Source organism: Anas acuta, chromosome 20 (genome assembly GCF_963932015.1).
Source record: "Anas acuta chromosome 20, bAnaAcu1.1, whole genome shotgun sequence".
Lineage (NCBI taxonomy): Eukaryota > Metazoa > Chordata > Aves > Anseriformes > Anatidae > Anas > Anas acuta.
In genome coordinates, this window is record NC_088998.1 from 9,358,230 (window position 1) to 9,374,694 (window position 16,465).

Below are 16,465 nucleotides of genomic sequence, written 5' to 3' on the forward strand. Positions count from 1 at the left end.
TGGTGACATGGGGTGTCGATGGCATGGTGGGAGAGAGTATAAAGATGGGCAGGAGCATGGGGTGCTGCAGAAGGTTCCAGCTTCACGCCGTGCGATGTCCCTGAGGGTCCCAGCAGAGCCCACCTCAGCTGAAGGAAATTCCCCCCCAAGCTGGGGAGCAGCCCCACAGCCCCACACAGCACTGCCCCGCTGCCATCCATGGCAAGAACCCTTCCCTGGACCGAAATAACACACAGCAGCATGGTGCTGGGCAATACAGCTGCGAAGGAAAGAATCCCCTGTGCCAAAATGATCCCCTATCAATAGGGGATGGATGCGACCCTGTGGGAGCCCCCGCACAGCCAGTGCCCTCCTGCCTTTTGGGGGAGGCAGCCTTGTTTAACCCGATCAGGACAAGTAGGCGATACCAGCAAAGAAAAAGGGGCAGATCCAGCCTGGGGAGGATTTCTTTCATTTCTCCTCACGCTTTATGAGCCCGCAGCGCTCTAGTAGAGTCCAAACAATATAAAAGCAATAAATCCTCATTTCAATTAAAATGCGAGCCCAACAGACAGCTAATTCACTCCCCAGCTATCCAGCTAACAGAGAAGCCTCCCTGCCATGTATTGAGTTTGCTGTTCTGCCTTTGTTATCTGTGCGACTGCTGCCCCGAGAGGGTTTGAGGATGTCCGAGCAGGCACAGCGAGAAGCCGAGGTGTGAGGCTGGAGCCCTCCCTCACCAGACACAGCAAGAGCAGAGCAGCCCCCCCATGCCCCCAGGATGCAGACCTGGCCCCCCACAGCCCCACTCCCTGCCCTGCAGCTTCTCACCCACACCCATCCCAGCACTGATGGACCCCAGGTTTGGGGACAAACATCCCCGAGCTCCTCCAGCTGCAGAGCGGAGGCGAGGAGAGCGCAGGAAGGCGCCCAGCCAGCCCCGCTCCCCTCGCATAAAATCGGATTAACGCAGCAGCAGGGGCTGCCCCAGCCCCCTGGCACACGTTGGGTTTTGCACAGGATGTGTCCATGCCTTGCAGCCACATTGTGGGCAAGAAACAGCAAATTAATTGATTTTCTCCTAATTCTCCTTTTGCCGGCAGCTGGCAGCTGGACGGTGAGAAGCTGGCACAAAGGGGGGGTTGCTCCAGACCCCGCTCCCCATGGCAGGGGACGAAGGCTCCCGAGCAGCACCTGCCCGGCTCACAGAGGGAAGAGGCAACCCCGAGGTGTTGTGCTGAAACTTTCCATCTTCCCCCCAGGCACCTGAATTCACAAAACCCGTCTAATTGCTGAGAAAATACAGAAAATAATTTGTAAGGAAAACTAAACCCCACTCCAATTCTCACCTGAAGAAGGGTTGTTTTCCAGACACCAAAAACTTAACAAAAAGTTGGCGGGCTCAGCTTACTGCGGGAGGGCCGGGCCCACTTTCTGCAGGGAGGATGGACAGGGGGACCCACAGGGCACAGCACTGCTTCTGCAGGCTGTATTTTAATAGGTTTTAATGGGTTTTAAACAGCCTGCTTTGAGTTCACCTGTTTATTTCCTCCGTATCAGCCTTCCTGAGCATCGCTGCACCCCTCCTGCCCGTAACCCGACAATCCCTGGCTGGGTAGCAGGGTGCTCAGCCCCGGCTCCCTGCAGTGCCAGCAGAGAGCAGAGGCAGAGCAAAGAAAGGAACTTCGCTGCCGCAGACAGCTCTGTCATCTGCTCCTGGAGCTGCAGCCCCTCGCAGAGGGCAGGGCTTTGGGAGGGGAAGAGACAGCGGCACGTTTATTATTAGAACAAAGGCAAGCGAGGAACCGTGCTTGTGTACAGGAGCGAGCAGGCACCCGCCTGCCCACGCCGCACCGCAGCTGCTCGGCACTGTCCTGCTCCAGCTGCACACCCGAGGCTGCGGCACCTCCAGGGAACGTGGAGGCATTCGGGTCCCCTGCCTCATGCAGGTAATTTGGGGATAAATACCTACGTTGTGTGTACGGTGCTTGAAGATGGAGGAGATGGGGGAAAGGCGCAGCTTTGCCAGGCACACGCGGTGCCTGCGCTCAGCTCGCTCAGGTCTCTTCCCCCCCAGCCAGTTCCCAGCGCATCCTCTGCCATCTTGCAGCTTTCTGGGAGGTATTTTGGTAAACGATGGGTATTGCAAGTTCACTTCTGGTTGTGAATTTCCCATCATTGTCAAGCAAAGAGTCCCTGCCTCGACTAGGGGGACCCGGATGACCCCAGGGCACCAGTGATCACCCGCCAGCACCGCACTCAGATTCAGGCTGCTCAGTTATCACCTGCCAGGCTCGGAGGCATCTCGAGGTCAGGAGCTAAGGAAACTCCCAGCCTGGACAGGGCTGTCCTCCTGGGGAGGGGACGGGGCAAGGCAGGGGGACTAAAGTGAACCACACGAGGTAACCGCTGGGGAAGGCTTCCCAAAGCGCTGTGCATGCTCTGAGACAGGAGATGCACCACGGCTCTTACCATACTGACAGTGAGAAACCAATCCACAAAAATAGCCCGATGTGAGAAGGACAGATGGGAGGAGACGAAAAAGGAAAGCAAAGAGGGGGAGAAAGAGTGAGAAAGAGGAAGGGAGAAGCGAGCGGAGCAGGCACGCGTCTGGCCACCAACACGTGCGGGATGGGACGGAGCAGCCCTGGTGGATCCGTGGCTCACAGCGTGCTCAGAGCCCGGGGGCTGGGATGGGGACTGAATTACGAGCCACTTGCAGAAGGTGCCCAGCATCTGCTGGCACTGCCAGCCCTGACCTTGCAGAAATGCTTGGCTCGCCCGTGTGCCAAGCCCACTGGGCAAAGCAGCCCTGAGAGGCGGAGGCGGCTTTTAATGCACGTCTCCCTGCCTTCCTTGATGGGCTGAGTGGGTCCCTGTGGCCCTGCTGAGCTCTGGGGAGGCAGTGCTGCACCCCAGCTCCACGGGTCCCTGCTTGCTGCAGCCCTGTGCCACCTGCAATAGGGCTGGCAGTGGGGACAGCTTGTGCCGCCCGCAGGGATGCTCCCGTGGTGAGGCTCAGGGTCTGTCCTGCTCGCTCACACCACACCGAGCAGCTCAGCCTCCTCCTCCACAGCAATGCTCTGCCCCCACACCCTGCCGGGCCCTGACGGGGGACAAGGGACCAAAAATAAACAGGGCAAAAACCCAAGCGCACGTTTCGAGCGTGGGCGTCCTTAGGCTTGGCACTGCATCCACATCTCGGTGCCTATATAGGGCACGGCACCTTGCAGGAGGAGCAGGAACGAGGAACCCAGCAGGACCTGCAGGGACGGGGAGCACAGACACAGACTGAAACACATCCAAACCCTGCAGGACGGAGCCGGGAGCTCAGCCCTGGGCAGGACATGAGGACTTGGGGACCAAGCAGAGATGGCGAGCACCACCACGGAGCATCTCTGGGGTGAGGGCAGGAACCAGGCAGCCCCAAACCCACCTGGCTTGAGCCAGCAACAGTCGCAGGCTGTGTTTACGATTCCTCTGCTCAGCACGACTGCTGGCAGCTCCCTGTGCCACCAGCTGGGACCTGGGGCTGCTGCCTCTCCTCCAGGACCAACAGCGTGCTCACAGCCCGGTGCTGCTCGGGATCTAAGGTATCGGGCACCTCACCCATTTCTGCTGGAGCCCATTCAGTGCCACGCTGCTGGGGTGGCAGAGCAATCACCTGCCCCTTGGAGGAAGGAGATGCTCAAGCAAAACAAACCAGCTCCTTACAACAACAGTCTCCAAGTTGGAGAGGGGGGCCCACAACAAGCCCCTCCAGTCCCTATGCTGGGCGCATCCCAGCCCCTTGCCCTGCTTTGCCATGCACAACCCCCAGCAGAGCATCCCAGCAGTGCACAGGAGAACAACCCAAGCATGAAGAGGTGCTGTGGGATCCCCAGGATGCTGGACACGAGGCAGACCCCAGATGGAGAACACCCCCGGTGCGCTCACTGTGCCGGGGCAGGCTGCGGAGATGCCCCATGCTCAGCCCTGTGGGACATCCCCACCACTCCCATTTAGGGCAAATCCCTCCCAGATTCCCAGGCAAAACCCTAGGGAGCCAGCCAGGCTTTTTTTTCAGGTCGCCTCCGTGACAGCTCGCAGCAGCACAGCCTGCAGCACTCCGGCTTTCTGCACACCCAGCGCTGCGGGGGCACATCTCAGCGCCGCCCGCACCGCCTGGCACCGCCGGTCCCAGCCCCCAGAGGAGCAGGGCAGGAGCTGTGCCCAGCACAGATGCAAAAACACTCTGCTGAGCACACCGTCTGGGTGCCTCCTGCCCCAGCATTGCTCTTTTTCTGGTAGAAGGTTCTGAGAAGTGGGGCTCAGCCCTGGTAGCGGAGAGCTGGGGCTGGCGGGGGGCAAATTTTTGCCATGGCAAAGGCAGTGCTCAAACAGCCAGACATAGGCAGACACACAGACCCGCCAGCACAGCCCCCTGAGAGCTCCTTTCTGGGGGCCAAATCCAAAAGAGCACCAGCAGATGAACCAAGGAGGGACCTCAGAGGTGGGCAAGCCCCGGGCAGGACCCTCCATCCCCTCTGCAGCCAGCCCTTCTCCCCAGAATCACCTCACCTGAAGCTGGTGCACAAACAACACAGGCTTTTATTAAAGCAAAGCCAAAAGAAATTTGGAAAAATATCGCTTTTGGCTCCTTGTCCTCCCCCAGGGGGGTTCAGCCTGGCAACACACAAGCTGCAGGTGAAACTTGCACCCGGCGCTTGTTCCTGAGACCTGCCATGGAGACCATCGCCGAGCAACCCGGCTGTTAAATGGGGAGGTTTTCATGGTCCCAGCAGCCCAACCGAGCCCTTCCACAGCTCTGCTCGTGTCTGGGCATCAGGCGACAAACACACACCCAGCACGAGCTGTTTGTCAACGCCTGGCAGCCCCCCGGGAGACCACGCATCGATTGCTCAGGAATTACATTTTCAAACCCGTCTGGGAGGTTTTCTCGCTCTGCATCCAAGAAGCCTTGGTTAAACTCTCCCACCAGCGTGCTGCTATTCCTCGCCGGGCTGCTGCTCAGTTCCCTGTACCATGGCTGAAGCGAAGCCCCACTTCTCGGTGCCAAAAATACCACAACCGCCAGACGAGGAGAGGCTGGGGGCGGTGGGACCGCGGAGCCTGCAGAGGAGAGGTGAGGGAAGGAGCTAATTGCTGCCTTCAGCTCCCCGGCGGGGCGAGAGGCAGCCAGACTCCTCTCCGCGTGCGGAAAGGACGGGAGGGAGCAGTCTCGAGACGCAGCAAGGGAAATTCTGACTAGATATAAAGAAAAAATATTCGCCCGCGGAGTGATTAAGCACTGCGATGGGCAGGCAGGGAGGCTGAGAAAGCTCCGTCCTGGGAGGGTTCCAAAACTCGGCTGGATCGGTCCTGAGCAACCTGATCCAACCTCAGCCTTCATCCCCTGGCAGCGGGCTGGGGCGCAGAGCTCCTGCCGCCCCTTCCAACCTGAACTAGTTCTCATTTTCTCCCCCAAACCTTAGCATCTTCATTCGGTTTCAAACAACAGCACCTCGTGCTCCTGCAGCCTGAGTTCAGGACTCCTGCAGCGTGCTCCTGCAATGCTCAGAGCGCCCGGAGAGCTCACCCTGGGGCACGCCAAAGCTCTGTGGAGCTCTGTGCCCAACCTCCGCACCATCCAGGACAGGAGGACCACTGCCAGCCCCTGGCCCTGCCAGCTTTTTGGGCAGATCCTCAAACCCGGAGCCGTTACGGGTGTGTTTACAGTCCCTTAAGAATATCAGTTTGCCCCAGGATGCATAGTGGCCAGGATTTCCCCTACTTCCCAGCAGAGCTGCATAAACAGGACACAATTATCTTGTAAAAATATTAAAAAAAAAAAAAAAAAAAAAAGTCCACACGTCCGGTGATACAGAGAGATCAACAGCCCACAGAATGAGATCTGAGCACGGAGATTTACAGATCCTCACGCCTGCCAGCAGCTGCCTCCCAGAAACAGAGCCCTCAGCCTGCAGCACCGCAGCAGCGCCCTACGGAGAGCACAGCGGAGAATTTGGCTTCCCTGTGATTTTGTCCCACCCTCTCCAAGTTCCCCCCAGCACCAGCCCCATCTCATTTGGGAATGAAGCCACCTCTCCCAGAGCTGCCTGGCCAGCCCCAGCCTGCTCGCACTGGTCCCCCCGGGCCAGCCCCGTGCGCCCTTTGGTGGCCTCACCGTGCGCAATGTGTGGGGCCATGGAGCGCTCTGCTCCCCGATCCCTTCCCAAATCCTTTTCTCTTGTTGTGACCGAGAACCCCTAAAAGCTTCGAGGCGCTGCAGTGACTAAGAGACAGAACAAGAGGCAAATAAAGTAGGTGAGAATAAAATTCCCTGGCTTCAGCTGTCTGGAAAGCTGCTCTGCATCCCCGGGAACATCCTGGAACCCACATCTTCTCCCACCGCCACCGTGCAATTTCAGCCCCAACTCCCAGCAACAATTCCTGCTAACTCGGTAACGCTGCTTCTGTCTGGCTTTGGAGGAGACGAAGCGTCTCAGACGTATTCATAATTTCAGAAGCAATCTTCTTCCCTTTGTTGCCTGCATACGCAGTGCCATACGAGTGCACAAACCTCGCTCATAACAGCCAACTTGATTACCAAGGAGCAGCGCTGGAGAGCTCAGCAGTCAAGGAATTTGGGCTCAGCCGGCTGCCAGAGGAGCACAGAAGTGTTGCCATCAACTTCGAAACCTCTTGCCAGGACTGTCCCCAGCACCACCAGCTCCTTGCTACAGGACTGCAGCAAAACCCGTGACTTCCAGGGAAACCCAGGGACCTGGGGTCAACGCTGGGTCTTTATGAAGCCCTGGGCAGGAATCCCTATGTTTAACTGCAGCTGATTAACAGGGGTTGGGATGATTTCATACAAGTCCCCCAGCTGCAGGAATGAGCCTTGTCCCAGCCCTGGCACATCTGGGTTTGAGAGGCCTGGCACGGTGCTGAGGGGCACATCGCAGCGCCTGCAGGGGTGCCGGGAGCGCATGGTGCCAGCAGCACGGCTCCGAGCCGGGTGGGTGAGCTGTCTGTGCCATTTGGAAGGAGGGCACAAAACCAGCGAAGGCACCCCTGGGAGCACAGACGGAAATTGCCTGTCGAAGCACGATGACACCCCCCAAAATCAGGGACGTGGTTCCCATGTACCCGCACGACACGCGGCTGCAGCCTCCCTTACGATCGCAGCTTTTGGACGCGCCAGCCTCAGCCTCACCAAGTCAGGAGGCAACAAGCCCACCCCAAAATCAGCGCCGGTGCCATCTGGAGAGCTGGCACATCATGCCCAGGCAGAGCCCTGCACTCGGAGCACTGTGGGCACAGCAGGACTCTGCTTCCCAGGCCCAGTGCCAAAGCAGGCACCAGGCCCATCACGGCACCAGGGGGTCGGACACGCCGCCAACCCTGCCCGCGCCCCCTCCCCAGGGGCTGCACCTCCTAATCCTTGCTTGCTGCTACCTCTGCCAGCCCACCACGGGGCTCCGGGAGGATGCTGCAGCCCAGGCAGTTAATTCCTTCCAGCCTAACGCCAAGCAAGTAAAATCCACTGTGAGCAGGAGCCTCCCTACTGTGCTAATTTGCACTGGAAACCAGAGCTAGAAACAGCACCGAAATCACATCCTGGGAGATACACAGCACACAACCACAGGTGAGGCGATTTTTGCTGAGAGGGAAGAGAGCATGGATGGGCTGAAATGCTGGAGAGATGGGAAAAAAAAAATAAAAATAAAAAATAAAAATAAACAGAACGAGAACTGAATTGCTGATATATGCATCCTCGTTGTAACGAGGGGACCCAGCTTCTTCTGAAACACTGTGCAATGTACATCGTTTTTATCCTCCTAAAAAACAGCACGTTTCTGCCTGTACATATCAGATGTGTGCTTGCAGAAAGAGGCTGCAGCATTTCCTACGGTAGCTTTTTTTTTTTTTTTTTTTTTCCCAGTTGTAAATAAATTATTCCTCGGAAGGGGGATCGAGCATCTTTTCTCCCAACTGCAAACATGGTGCTCCTGCACAGTGCGTGCTGTGCTGTAGGCAGTGTCAATAAGCTTCAGCCTTGTACCGCACAGGGAAGGTGCAGTACAAGTTAACAGTGTCAGGTAGCAGCCCTACAGTCTTGGGGCTGCCATTCACACATGCTTATGGCATATTAAAAAAAACATGGAACACTTATAAAAAATGTAAAGGAACTGGCTTTCCTCTGCCCCAGCTCCCCATTTCATAATCCAACTTCAGAGCCCCTGTGGCTCTTTAACATCTCTCGCAGAAGGATTTCATCTGCCACCCCTCCAGCCCCCGGTGGCACTAATCCTTTTTTCCCCTTATTCAAAAGATAAACCCTGCTGCCTCCCCCCCCCCAAAAAAAAACACCCACGCACCACTGCAGTCCTGCAATACCTTTGTCCGACATCGCTCCCCAGGGATCCCATCCTCCGAGCCGGTAACAAGGGGCTCACCCCGTGGCCATCCTCGGTGGTTGCCGGTGGGACGGTTTTCACGTGCGAGTTGCTCTCGGAAGGGGAATTCTTCAGCTTGGCTCTCGCCATCCTGCGAGCCTCGGCTGCTCCGAGACTCCCTCCTCTTTCCCCCCTGAACTCTCCCGTACATCGCAATCCTCACCGCATTCAGTTCAGAGCCGGCGGCACGTACCATCTCCTTCCTCCTTCCCTCTCCCCACTCGCAGCAGCCCAGTGGAACAATCCTGCCCTGGGCATTTATTTTGGTAGTGAGGGGAGTCCAGGCAAACTCCCCGGCCTTGCTGCTGCAACCAATTCGGTGCGAAAGGACCGGGGAAAGGCTCACAATGCAGAAAGCTCTGAAATGGCTTTGTTCGGTGAATAATGCAATTGCCTTGGCAGCCTCCTTTAAAAAACAGATGATTGCTTTACTCCTATCACCACCAGCAGGGCAGGGGACGAGGGATTATTTTTTCCCCATCCCTGTTTTTTCAGTAGCGACACGAGGGGGAGGAAGCTATTTTATCTTATCCCTCTGTGTAAAGAGCAGGGTGGACGGGATGCCAGGGAACAGACGCAGTGTGCTTGGCTCGCAGACGCCAAGCAGCAGAGCAAGGCTCCTCCTAAACGTACCCGTGGTGAGCTGAGAGGGGGGAACCCACTGCTGCGTCCCTCTGAGCAGGCAGTGGGCACCCCCTGCGCCCACCTGGAGGTGTTCAAGTAGACCCCAGCAGGGTGCTGTGCCAGGACAGCCCAGCCTTCCCTCCCCAGAAGCCCCATTTCTCAAGACATCAAACAGAGCAGGGAAATCTTCATGGCCAGGGGAGCCCCAGGCAGGGGATAAATCCATCAGGTCCCCCCATTTGGGGCTGCATCTCGTCCTCTTTCTGGGGGTGCCACCAGCCCATCGCTGCTCCCGCTATGGGGGCATCTTCCAGCTGGCCTCAGTAGTGCCGGAGCTCATGGGGACAGTGCCACGGCACCACGGACAGAAGCACCCCAACACCGCCCATGGAGAGCCCCAAAACCACCCCATGGAGCATCCCAAAACCATCCGGCCACCTCCTTCCTCTGCCGTGCCAGGGGCCCATCGAGCCCAGGCTCTGCTGGCTGCTCCCCTCCCCACTGCCAGTGCCTCGAGGGGCCTCGTCCCGGGACACGGAGGCAGTCCCAGGCTGGTGGGGAAGAGAAACCAGGTCCCTGCCTCCTGTTAACAAAACCCACATTTGCCTACTCGGCAAGTAATTTCTTAATGGGATTTCTCCGTAAGACGTGTTTTATTTCAGCATCTTGAAATGTAAAATGGATAAAAAAACCGCAACCCATTTACTGATGTGCCAGCTTTCAGCACACATTTAATTTCTCCTTTTGCCTCAAAATGATTCATCAGATCAATGCGCCCAGGTCCTCACTGAGCCGTTCCTGCCTGCCTCGGGGCTTGCTTCAGCCCCCCAGCCCCTGCCCTGCCCCACACTGCGTCCTCTGCTTCGTGCCCTCCTGGCCAAGAAGGGCCAGGGGCTGGGGCTGGGGGACAATTCCTCTCCTACAGGCAACGACCTGTTGGTTCTGCTCTGCACCAGAGGAATAAGACGTTCAGCATCGAGGTTTGATGGGAAAAGTGGCTTATGCTGAATTTCTAACCCTGGCGCTAATGCCATCAAGCAGCGGCACTGGGGATAAAGAGGAATTATTAGGGAAAGGCTTGGGGAATTTGAGCAGAAAACTGAAGCCCTCCTGTCACACTTTTGTTGTACAGGAGGTGACAAAAAGCACGCAGCCGAGCCCCTTGAGAAACTCAGCTCCTGCCTGTGGGAGCCTCTACCTGAAGACACCTCTTCCGTTAAGCACTTAGCGTGAGCCAAGACACAAGAAACAGGAGAGAAAGGAGAGATCCAAGGCAGGGTCACAAGAAACAGGACACGGGGCTGCTGTTCTGACCGGCTTCTTCCCTTCTGAGGCAGGAAAGAGGCCACCCAAAACTGAGGAAACCTCCTGGAGGCTGCCAGGTCCTCCAGAGCAGGTCAGGGCTGTGCGCTGTTCTTCAGGCTGCAGCACACGAAGCTGCTGGCAAGGGAAAAAAGCAAAGAAGCACTCGGCTGCCAGGTCGCTGGTGGAGCACGATGCCGTCTGTGAGAGGGGAAGGGCTCGCACTGAGTGCTGCAGCTCGGAAAGCGAAGGTCTGTTACTCAGCAAAAGATGCTGAAGACTAATTGCAGGTCCCCTGTGCTGCTGATGCCGGTTTATGGCTGATGGATGCTTACCCAGAATTCGGGCAAAGCAACAGCCAAAAGGCAGCACTCAATATATAACGAGCGGCGTCCAGAATGCCCGTTCTTGCTGGGAAGTTGCATGTTCCTAGAAAGAGCAGTGGCTGTAAGACGTAGCCCAAAGCACACGGTGTGAGAAGGCAAAGGACACCCCCAAACACGGGACCACGGGGAAGGGAAGCCACCGAAACACAGCCCCAGCAACTTCACGGGCCGAACCAGAATTCCCCTGGCCCAGAAATATTTGCCCGGCTAAACGAGTGCCAAATGTCTGGCTGCAAGCCAGGAAGCCAGCGTTTCGTTTTCGTTTGAGAACCCATTACAAACTGCTGAGCTCTCATTCCGGGGCCTGCATTATGCAGAGCCCACTGCTGCGCCAGGGTCTAGGGAAATGGCTCGGAATTGCTCAGCAGCAGTTGCAGTCATAATAATATTTCTTAAGATAGGATTTAAAAAAAAAAAAAAGCAGCAGATTTTTCCTTAGTCTTAATTGAATCCACAGCAACTGTCTCATTAGATATTTCCCTTTTATCTAGGTAGCTTTCAGTCCCAACTGCCAAAACTCCTTTTACGCACCGATTCAACGTATTAATAATAAAGCATGATCTAGCTTATTGTAAGAAGCTGATGAAATGAGAAGGTGGTTCTTTTTTTTCTTTTTTTTTTCTTTTTTTTTTCTTTTTTTTTCCCCAAATTCTTCTGGCAAATAAACCCGTTATGCTGAGACAGAACCCCAAAGTGTTAGCGTGACAGCCTTCTGTAAGAAAAGCCAATTTAATACCTTTAAAAACCTTGAGAATTTGCCCTGAAAGGCAGAGACTCCATGCAGGAAGACTTCAGAAAACCACACGAGGTAACTGGCTCGTGTAGGGGTGCACATTTTGCTACAAAACCCCCATGCTCAGCCTTGCAGCACCACACCGGAGAAACACCAGCACCTATCGCCCCATGCAAGGGGCTGCTGTGCCAGCAGGACTACAGGGAAATGAAGACTCATTAAGGTTCGTTATGGGATCATTAGCAAACCCCCAGGTTCTGGGGAGCTCTGGGTGCTGCCCCAGGACCACCCCTGCTGGCCCAGGCTGCCCAGCTCTGCACCAGGCCACATCCTGCCCCCTCGCAGTGCAGCCGTCACCGCTTCGTGCCACAACCCCGAGGAAAAGCAAGGTCCCACAAAATTTTAACCACCACAACATCTTCAGCAGATGCAGCGCTACCTAAATATCAAGGGCCCTGCAAGTTTAACAGCACGACATTAGCATTTTGGTAAACTTCAGAGCACCACTAATACCTGACAAACGTTACAGATTTCCCCTGGCCAACCCATTTGCTGAAGTGTTTTTCAAGAAGCGAACCCGGGCCGGATCCGCCCGTTAGTCACCGGGGAATGCCCTACATTTCCACAATGCATTTTGCAAACAGCATTTCAAAACCTGCCAATGCCTCAAGGTTGCCAAGGTTAGTGCACAGCCCTGCAAAGCCAGCGGCTCCACGAGGCTCCTGCAGCCAGCCTGGCGTGGAGAGGCACAAAGAAGAGCTGCTAAACACCGGCACAGGCACCTCTCTCCAACTGAGCTGGCTGCAAATGTCAGTATTTTTCAGGAGACTTAAAGATTTTTTTTTTATTTACCTTTTTTTTATTTTTTTCTCTCTTTTCCAAAGGGAAATTAAAATTGCAGAAGGCTGAGGTTTGGCTTCCTCGCTAGAATATCTTTTTCCTCTGACATTCATTTCAGTTAAAACGACAAATTTGTCAAAAAGAAAAAAAAAATAAAATGTGTTGATGCTCCCTTTTCTTTCTCTGCGTGGGACGCATCCCTTCCATCTCCGTGGGGTGCCAGCGCTTCTCATCCTCCCAGTGCCGCGCTGCGGGCAGTGAGCCCAGAGGCTCCCCGGGGGCACCCGAGCTGCTCACCACGTGCAGCGCTGGCCCAAGAAATTCTTTTCCAACCAAGCCAGATCCTCCTGCCCATCTTTTTGACCATCCAACGGTAGGTGGAGTTGTGGTTAATGACAGGGCTGAAGCCAAAGAGCCTCGGTTCCTTTTACAGTTGAGAATATGGTATCAATACATTGATTGCTCCAGAATTGCAGAGAGATTAAAATATGCAGGAGATGCTTGGGAATCTTCCCTGAACAGCGAGGATGTGCTTGTCTATTGATAACCAGGCTTAGAAAATAAAGCCTATATTGATCCTGGATCGACCTGAAAACCTCTCTCCACTTCCCCTATCAGTGAGGTGAGGAAGCCCGCCCGGCACACCATGGAGCAGGAGCCCAGCACCCAGCTGCTGTGGGGAGCCAGCAGGTCCTTCTGGGCGAGGAGCACACCACAAGCACTGGGTTCAGGAGAGAAACAACCCGACCCTCTCTGCAGGGGCTGGGGGAAAGGCAGGAGATGGCTGGAGGCTCCGAGACAGCACCCAGGGATGCCAAAGGGGTGCTGGGGACGAGGCCACCACGGCACTTGGCAATTCAATGCACCTAGGACATGGTTTGCAGCTAAGCACATGTGAAGCCCCACACCTAGCACACGGCAGCTCCCAACCCTCCCTCTCTTCCCGAGCAGCAGATTGCCAGAGGTTCTGGGGGGGTTTCCCAGGACTTTGCCTTTCTTTGCAGTGACCCCGTGTCTTGGCAGCCTCATAAAGAGATCCGGCAATGGGCTGCACGCAGCAGGAGAAAGCATTTCAATGACTGTCCCCCTGTGCTCGCTGTGCACAGAGGCATTATTATTCTCCATTTGCATTACTGTCACACCGAGAGGCCCCAGCCAAAACAAGCCTCGGCTCTCCTGGGTTCGGCACAAGCACAGAGCAGCGAGCCAGGCCCCTGCAAGCCTGAACTCTGACCAGGGCTGGGGTGGGATTCAGGGCAGGGGAGAGAAGGGGGAAAAAAAAAAAAAAAAAACTTCCCAGGAGCTTGCTCAGAGATTTTGGCCTCTTTGAGCCCTCCAGCTAAGAAGCCAGCAATTATTTCAGTGTCACTGCTCCCCACACGAGGACGTTCAGTGCCAGGGACTTCAAGCTGGGCTTGGAGCAACCGGAGAGGCAAGGTGCAGGGCAGCAACGCTCACAGGGACTGGGGCAAAGCAGCTCTGTCTGCAGCACGTGCACACCAACCCCTAAAGCACAAGCAAGCAATCGGGGTGTGCCCGGTCTCGCAGCCATCTCCACCAGCTTCTGGTCCCTCCAGGCACTGCCTTGGCAGGGTTAATTCCTGCGCACAACAGGACCCCGAGAAGTTCCCTGAGAAGCAGCTGGACGGATCTACACCACTGCGAGCTCCCCTTTGTATCCAGGACTCCTTCCTGACGTTTGTCTTTTTAAAAGCAACGCCATTCACATGAAAAGTTGATTACTTCCACTTGTTCTAATTATTCTCACAAATAAAATCCAGCTACTCCCCCCTCTGCGAGTATGGGGGATAATGGCCCTTACCCTTCTCAGCAAAGCGTTTAAGTACCCAGCCTGAGAAGCTCTGTTCAGAGCGCTAAGTGTTATTATTAAACTGTCATTAGAAGCATTTCAGGAGAAGTTCATAAAACCCCAGGGATTTCGGGCGTCGCAGCGGCTGCCGGGAGGGCAGCACAGCTCGGCGGTACTGCCAAAAGCGCCAGCCGTGCGACAAGACCCCGCTGCCTTCAGCAGCCTCTCCTGGGGCAGAATGGACAGTGCCAGGATAAGCTGTAAGCCCCTTACCCATGCTGTGCCAGGGGATCAGCCCCCACTAGGACTGGGATTTGGTAAGGGGGGTACCCAAAAGAGCCCGACCAGAGAGCCCGGAGCAGCTGCGTTGCCACCATCCACCACATCCCCTGGCAGCTGCCCGAGCCTTCGGTACCGCAGCAGACACCGGACACTCACAGGAGCACAGGAGATTTGTGTGACTGTGCAGGATGCTCTTTTCTTGCTCTCTCTCCCCATTTAATCCTGGCAGAGCAACCAGCCGAGGCGACTGCAGAGCCCCGGGAGCAGCTTCAAGCAGGGGCTCTCCGCCTGGCGGGGTCTGCTTGGAGGAGATGGGAGACTTCTGGGATAAACTGGAGTGCTGTGGTTTCGGGGAATAACACTTCAAAAATGGAGGGAAGCATCTTTAGCAGCAGCGAGAGGGCTGGAAATAGAAGGAAGCCTTTGAAGAGCCTGGCTGCTGGATACGGATGGGAAAATTACGTACAGCAAGAAAACGCGCGCAGGGCTGGCAGGCAGGCTGCAAGCCCAGAGGGGGACGGTGTGGCTGATTGCAGAAGAGCCTTTGATTTCACTTCTCTTCCCCACTTCTCCACATTAACATTTCCAGCGCTAACAATCCCCAAATGTCCATGGGTCCAACAGGGGAGAGCATCTCCTTTGGGTGCCCAGGGCTCTGGCAGTGCCCAGCACTGTGCAGCCGGGCTCCGCGGCTCCGTGCCAGGGGCTGGGGGGTCCCTGGTGCCTCCGGCTGTGGTGCCCGCAGAGCCAGGCCTTACATAACAGCAGGGACGTGAGCGCCGCGTGTGCCGAATCCCAAAACTGTCATCGCAGCCTTTACAAAGCCATTTTTACCTCCCTAAGTGTGGCTCGTCAGCGACGAGCATGAAAGCTGCAAAACCAGCATGTTAACTCGGGACTGCTCGGCGGAGCCGTTCGGAGGAAGAAATAGAGCAGACGTGAAGAGATGCTGAATAAATATCCCTACCAAGCCGTGATGCCTCTGGCACTGGGTTCCTGTTTCTTGGTGCATTTTACATGCTCAGGAGCGGAGCAATGAGGCCCTGGAGCCTGACAGGGCCTTGTGATCTCTTCCGAATTTTCTTGACAAAGCTGATGCCAGGTTAAAACGGCCAGGGGAAAAGGGGCACGTATCTGTATACTCGTCACAGCTGCTGGAGTCAGTGAGGAAATTAAAAGCCCTGGGGTAAAATCTAAATATATATCTGCAAGCAAAGCATGAAAACCTCTCCGGCTAGTGCAGAGCAACCCGGCACGGCTGAGTTCCTTTTCCAGGAGAGCACGTAACAAGGCTGCTGCCAACCTCTCAGGGTTTAATGGGAGCAGTGACGGAGCCGACACCATCGGGGCTGCACGGTGGTGCTCGTGGAGAGCGATCCCCGCATGGCACGGGCGGCACGGTAGCTGCAGACCCGCTCCCCCTGCACTGCCTGCCATCAGCTGCAACCCGTTGCCTGCCACCCTAACGAACTTTGCACTGTTGGTGTTTGTTACCCCGAGAATTCATGCGGTGCCTTTTCCCCGTGAAGCAGAGGATGCCTCGCAAACACAGAATGCCCAGAAACTTTGTAATTAAACTATTAAAATTCTAATGAAATGACCTTTAAACTGCAAAACACTATTTACTGAGGAAATGGCTCCAAGGTTCTGCTTAAAATGCGGAGAATTTTAGTACCTAGAAGCCTTCCTTAAAGTTTTTTTTTTTTCTTTTTTAAAAGATGAATCTTCAAAGGAGAAACTTAGGCCTTGGGACTCTCCATCAGCTCTGCCAGCTGTGTCTCACGGTAATAAAAACTTCCTCTGTCCCCAGGGCTGCTGGATCATTTGACGTACCATTCACCATATATTTCCAGTATCTGTCACCGCTCATTTTTCTAATACATTACATAAGGTAGAGAAAACTGCAAGTCCCTACGAAAACAGATTCAGGATGCGCTGCAGAAATGAGGCATGAACTCTGTGGAGTTTCTGACAGCCTCATCGGGCTGTGTGGGAAGGACAAGAACAGGGTTTGTACCAGACCATTGACCTCCAAGTACATTTCTTATTTTAAATTCAGTGAGGAAGT

General features: G+C 55.4%; 1 protein-coding gene across 11 annotated transcripts in view; it reads right to left on the minus strand.

The window, feature by feature from the left end:
• The window catches only part of KCNT1 (potassium sodium-activated channel subfamily T member 1), a 68,023-nt gene that overhangs the window by 25,352 nt on the left and 26,206 nt on the right, over positions 1-16,465 (minus strand). The window contains exon 1 of one of the 11 annotated variants that reach the window (XM_068656584.1): positions 8,362-8,839. The exons of 7 other annotated variants lie outside the window; for them this stretch is intronic. In XM_068656584.1, the coding sequence (XP_068512685.1) occupies positions 8,362-8,510 (149 nt within the window). In that variant the 5' untranslated portion in view covers positions 8,511-8,839. Of the gene's footprint in view, positions 1-8,361; positions 8,841-16,465 lie in introns of those variants that run through there. 3 more of the 11 variants (XM_068656586.1, XM_068656592.1, XM_068656593.1) reach the window with 3 other exon arrangements.